General features: G+C 41.9%; 1 protein-coding gene across 4 annotated transcripts in view; it reads left to right on the top strand.

The window, feature by feature from the left end:
* The first annotated feature begins 3,661 nt into the window (after nt 1-3,661).
* Nucleotides 3,662-5,058, top strand: part of DSPP (dentin sialophosphoprotein) — a 19,823-nt gene continuing 18,426 nt past the window's right edge. For 2 of the 4 annotated variants that reach the window (XM_019553256.1, XM_019553257.1), the window contains exons 1-2: nt 3,662-3,804; nt 3,926-3,988. In XM_019553256.1, coding sequence (XP_019408801.1) covers nt 3,985-3,988 — 4 coding nt within the window. In that variant the 5' untranslated portion in view covers nt 3,662-3,804; nt 3,926-3,984. The remainder of the gene's footprint in view (nt 3,805-3,925; nt 3,989-5,058) is intronic. The other 2 variants (XM_019553259.1, XM_019553258.1) reach the window with 2 other exon arrangements.

Raw genomic sequence — 5,058 nt, 5'->3', positions numbered from 1 at the left:
TTTTTTTTTTTTTTTTGAATGCAACTAGTGTTTGAATTTAAATTTCCCAAGTGAAAACTTCTAAAACTCAACGGGGAGACTCCACAGTTTTTGCAACCTAGTGAAATCAAGTTAATGGACTAGCACAGATTTACACCAGCTGACAGCCTCGATGTAGTCATCCATATTTTGGTAAATGTTCTTTATTTAGATGCTGAGTTGTGTTTTTGTTCCACTGATGCATACGAGCTATACAGATGCTGGGTAAGCCTGGTCAAACTGACAAGGTTCCCCTTCTAGGCATGTGCTGCACTTTGTATAGCATGCTGAGCTGAAAGTTAAGCATCACTCTCCCACCCCCCACATCCATCGGTGACCTAACTCTTAAACAGGGTTCCAGTGGAGCTACCTGATCTCACTTCAGAGCTGCAATCTCTCCTTTAGTCCCCAGGACAAACAGATAATACAAGGATTTTATCGTGCTATGGCTGGTTTCTGCTATGATAAGGCAGGAAATCTCTCTGGAAAAAAGCATAGAGAAGGTCAAAGACTAAAATAGCCTTAATTGCCTTAAAGCACAGAGTCTTAGCATGAGTGAGTACACTTTAAATCAACAGAAAGGTGCTTATTTCTGAAAGTCATACTACAATACTGGGTGCATTTACATGAGCTATTAAATGAAGCTCAATAAACTCTGGTGCAGCTCGCGCTGGACTCAGCTGCTCCCAGGCACAATGTCTTCAAGTGTGCCTGGGACCGCAGCAGTTTGACCAGGGACAGAGCAGCCCCAGGCTGGCAGCAGGGTCTGGGGGCCATCCTCAGGCTCTAGGTGGTGGCATCAGGTGGCAGAGAGACTGGTTTGGTCATGAGAATGCTGAAACTCTGGAGCTGTGTGGCTGACACCCCAAGCCTGCTGCCAGCCTGGGGCTACTTTACCCTGGCTCAAACTGCTGTGGTCCTGGTCAACATCCACACATGCATTTCTGGGCAGTAAATGAATCAGGTGTAAGATAGTGCCGTCCTCAACAGTATTATCTTAATGGGTGGAGTTAATTAATTTACTATGCCCTAATACATGTGTAGCATGTGTAGATGGTGATGCTTTACTGTGGAGCTAATTAGTGAACTGCAGTAAAGCACACAAGTAGATGTACCCATTGCATTTTAAAAGAAGCATAGATTGTATTTCCAAGAGTATTGTATGTTAAATAAACAAAACCATCTAAGTTTGCTAGTACTTCTTTGTATGTTAAATAAACTAATTTGCTAGTACTTCTACCTGTTCCCTTTCTACATACCCTGCTTCTAGTGTACCTAGCACATGGAGGTTGTAATGATGATAAGGTCCATCTCCATCTGCAGTGCAGCTATGATGGCACAAAGTTCTAACACTCTGGTGACTATTCACTGTTGGGAATTTTTCATTATCTTAGCATTTGTAACAGAGCAAATACTTGGAGATTTCTGGGGTAAAGTTACTTTATTGGTAAAACTGTATGTCAGGTGTAGAACACAAACACATTTTGGGAAATCAGTTCTTGCTCAGATGTCCCATTTTCATATATATCACTTTTAGCCTTGCTTGAGTAAGGCACTTGTATTTATTCACAGATTTACAAAATTGTCACTGATTTTGAAGAGAGGCATCAGGTAGATTACCTACTCTTTTTAAACTCAAGAGTGCAGGGGAGGGGGGACTAGAATGGTGGTATAATAGATATAAGATTTATGAGTTCCAAAGATGCACAAAGCCTTTAGATTTCCACAACAAAATACTTAGCTTTTTATGTAGAGTCATCAACCCTTTGCTCTACCTTGTAGCTGAGATGAAATTTACATCCCAGTGCATCTCTCCAGGTGATCTTTCTTGTAGCACCATGTAATTCCCATGGGACAGCATGGGCAAAACTTGTATCTTTTCTGCCATGGAGCCTATGGTATTAATAAGTTCCTGCCCAGCAATTATCACATTTCTGCTTCAGATTGCATCATTGCCATATATTGGCCCTGTCCCCAACTGCAAAGGTTGTATCCCAAGGATTCTGGTGTAGTCTTCAATGCAGATGGGAATGTTTGGATCATGCTACTACAAGACTAGGCTACAGTGTTAAACCATTAGCCTGGATGAACAGAAACAATCACAACAAATATGTAAGCTGTGAGCTTTTTTTCAGGTGATGTTGTTATGTTCTCTACTACAAACAAAAGCATTATGTGGTTCAGAAATAGTTGTGTCCATGACCACACCAGACAGATGAGTGCCTAGACTGGTCAACAAACACATTTTATTATACCCAAGGTTCAGCCACACTGCTTTATTTAATTAAGTTTCTGCAGGGAATGTTGTAGTTTGCGACTTCATGGAAATAAATTACATATAGCTCTCATAAATATATGGTTTGTGCTTTTTAAGGCACCTCAGAGTGACCAAGGATCCTCATTAACTAGGACCTGGGGAAAGTGATTTTTAACCAGCAATATGGCCTTGTAGCTATTCCATTCTTCATACATGTGCAACACTGTTTTGCAATGGTACACTGAGTTTAAAACAAGATTAGAAATTTGTTGCAGTAACTGTGACACTGAAACATGGACCAGGCAAAGTTGCCTGATGTTATAGTGTGTGTTCACCAATACCCTGAGGAACATCATTTGCTGCGCTGCCTCACTCCCGCCTTCGCCACCCCCGACCTCTTTACTCATCAACTTTTAGTAGGCTGGAGCTGAGGACACACTATCACCCTTCTAGCCTTTTTCCCCAAGAGCATATGGTGCAGCATATTCCCCGCTTGGCATCTACCTGGTACTGTGGGAATGGAGATGAGACTATTTCTCCTCCGACTAGGAGGATGCCGTCCTAACAAATGAAACGTGCCATGGCCAGCAGAAGAGCTGCACACAGCTAAAAGGGTGCCGAGACTTTGTGCTGGCCCTCGGTTCAGTGGTGATTTCACTGACACACAGTCACTGTATGGGTGCATTGCAGACAGAGCCTTCTTTCCTCGTTTCTCACTTGTGCATCTGCAGAGGTACAAGGGACAGCACAGCCCCATGCTTCACAAAGGTGGTTGTACATTCTTTCATACCAAATTCCAGGAAGAAACTCAAGTCCTAGCAGGTCACACTGAACATCTGTTTTCAAGAACTGTCTGTTTCCTGAGACTATAGTGCCTTCCTTGTTGCCTTATGCATCGATCTGTCTTGACTGCAAGGAAAAAATACTGGTAAATACTCTTTTTATAATCTCAGTGACAAATCATGTAACCTTTGAACCACTGGAGAGTCAGTTAAGGGGGTCATTTCTTCAATTACAACTGTGTGTTCTTTAATATCTATCTCAAGATAGGCAGGGGTTTCACACAGGCAAAATATTTACTGGAGAAACCCAGAGATTACAAAGCTCTAAGACCAAAACAGGAACAAAAATGTAGGGGTGACAGCATTTAAAGGCACTGCTTGGTACTTTCGAGAGCTGATTCTATATATTTAACATGCTAACTCAGCTCTATGTGAAATATTTAATTAAGTGGAAAGCAGTCTAGTCTCTTTGGAACCAGAGACCTTCTTGGGACATATGCTTATCAACCTGTGAAGGAAGTGTGGGAGGTTAATATGTGCTCCACAATCAAAACTTACACCTTCTTGCATCCTATCAGGGTCTTTGAGTCATGATTGGTTGATATATTTGTGAGCAGAGTTTAAATTCTGCCAGGTACTAAAGTGATGCACAAAACTAAGCCATAGTTGTTGCTGCTAATCTTCAAAGCGAGGAAGAGATTCACTAGAGGATTTCTGCCTCAAAAAATTGCTTCGCTGGGTAGCAAGGTAAGATGGGCATTGCTCACAATCTTATCTTATTGAATTTTGCATGTTGGACCAAAAGAAATCTCTACCAGGAAGGCAAGCAATGCTGTTAAAATATTGTGCACTCTACTTTTCCCTGCAGTTTAGCTTGGAGAGAGCTGCACACCTACTGCAGGATCAATTTGCACACCCCTTTCTCCCATGGGTGAGCATTCACTCCCACAAAGAATCCGTTGATTGGTTCTAAGAAGATTACTTTTTTTACTACTGTATCTTGCTAGTGGAATAAGGGTATCACCATTTGTCCCACAGTAAAGGAGGTAGAAGCAGAGTAAACATTCTGTTCTAGTTCCATTTTAAACACACCTGTATAACTTGCAGACTCCAACTGTTGTAGCTGAATAATAGAGCAAAAGCAGTATGTTAAGGGTAACTGACAGATTAAAACTTGCATGTAAAGAATACATTTTCTTGCCTGTGTTATGGACAACCTTCTGAGACTGCTAATATGACTACACTTTTAGAAATCCAGGGGGAAATCTGAGATCTTGACTCAAATGTTACTCAGTCTGAGCACAGATAAACCTCCCATTAAATTCAAAGGGAGGTTATTCAGAGAAAAAGGAGCCTGATATTTAGCCTTTCATTTACAACACCTTGATGACTGGGAGTTCAATAAGTACCTAACAGACTAAGGATTTTTTCTCCTTTACTCTCTGTTTTGCTTTTCACCCTTGACTGAATTTAGGCAGGGAGAAGAAGTCACTTTGGTTTACTTTGGATTATGTTCTTTTTCACTTTTTTCTTATTTATTACTGCTGTTCTGCTGTTTCAGTTGTAAGCATGTCAGGGAATGTTTTCATACAAACAAACAAAAACCTTAATTGAGTGTAAAAAATAAGTAATAGCATATACTCATTTATGTTACATTGGTTGCACTGGATGCATCTATATGTGCAATTAATTCAAAGTAATACACTCTGGAGCAGGTTGAGTCAGAGTAAACTACTGGGCACAGCTTCTACAAGTGTGCCTGGGACAGCAGCAGCCTGAGCCGGGGCGGAGTGGTTTATGCCAGGGTCAGAGGCACAGGAGAACAGCTCTGTGCTTTGTGCGGCAGCGTCAAGTGGCAGAAGGGCTGGCCTGGGGCATGAGGGTGCTGAAAGTGCAGAGCCATGTGGCTAAGTAGCAGGCAGGAGTCTGGCCCCCTGCTGGCTGGGCTGACCAGGTGCAATTTATGCCTGCAGTCAGCATCTATACGTGCATTTAATCACA

The sequence above is a fragment of the Crocodylus porosus genome, unplaced genomic scaffold (genome assembly GCF_001723895.1).
Source record: "Crocodylus porosus isolate Cpor-Errol unplaced genomic scaffold, CroPor_comp1, whole genome shotgun sequence".
NCBI lineage: Eukaryota > Metazoa > Chordata > Crocodylia > Crocodylidae > Crocodylus > Crocodylus porosus.
The sequence above is the reverse complement of the archived record's forward strand: the minus strand, read 5'-3'. Positions and strand labels throughout refer to the sequence as shown.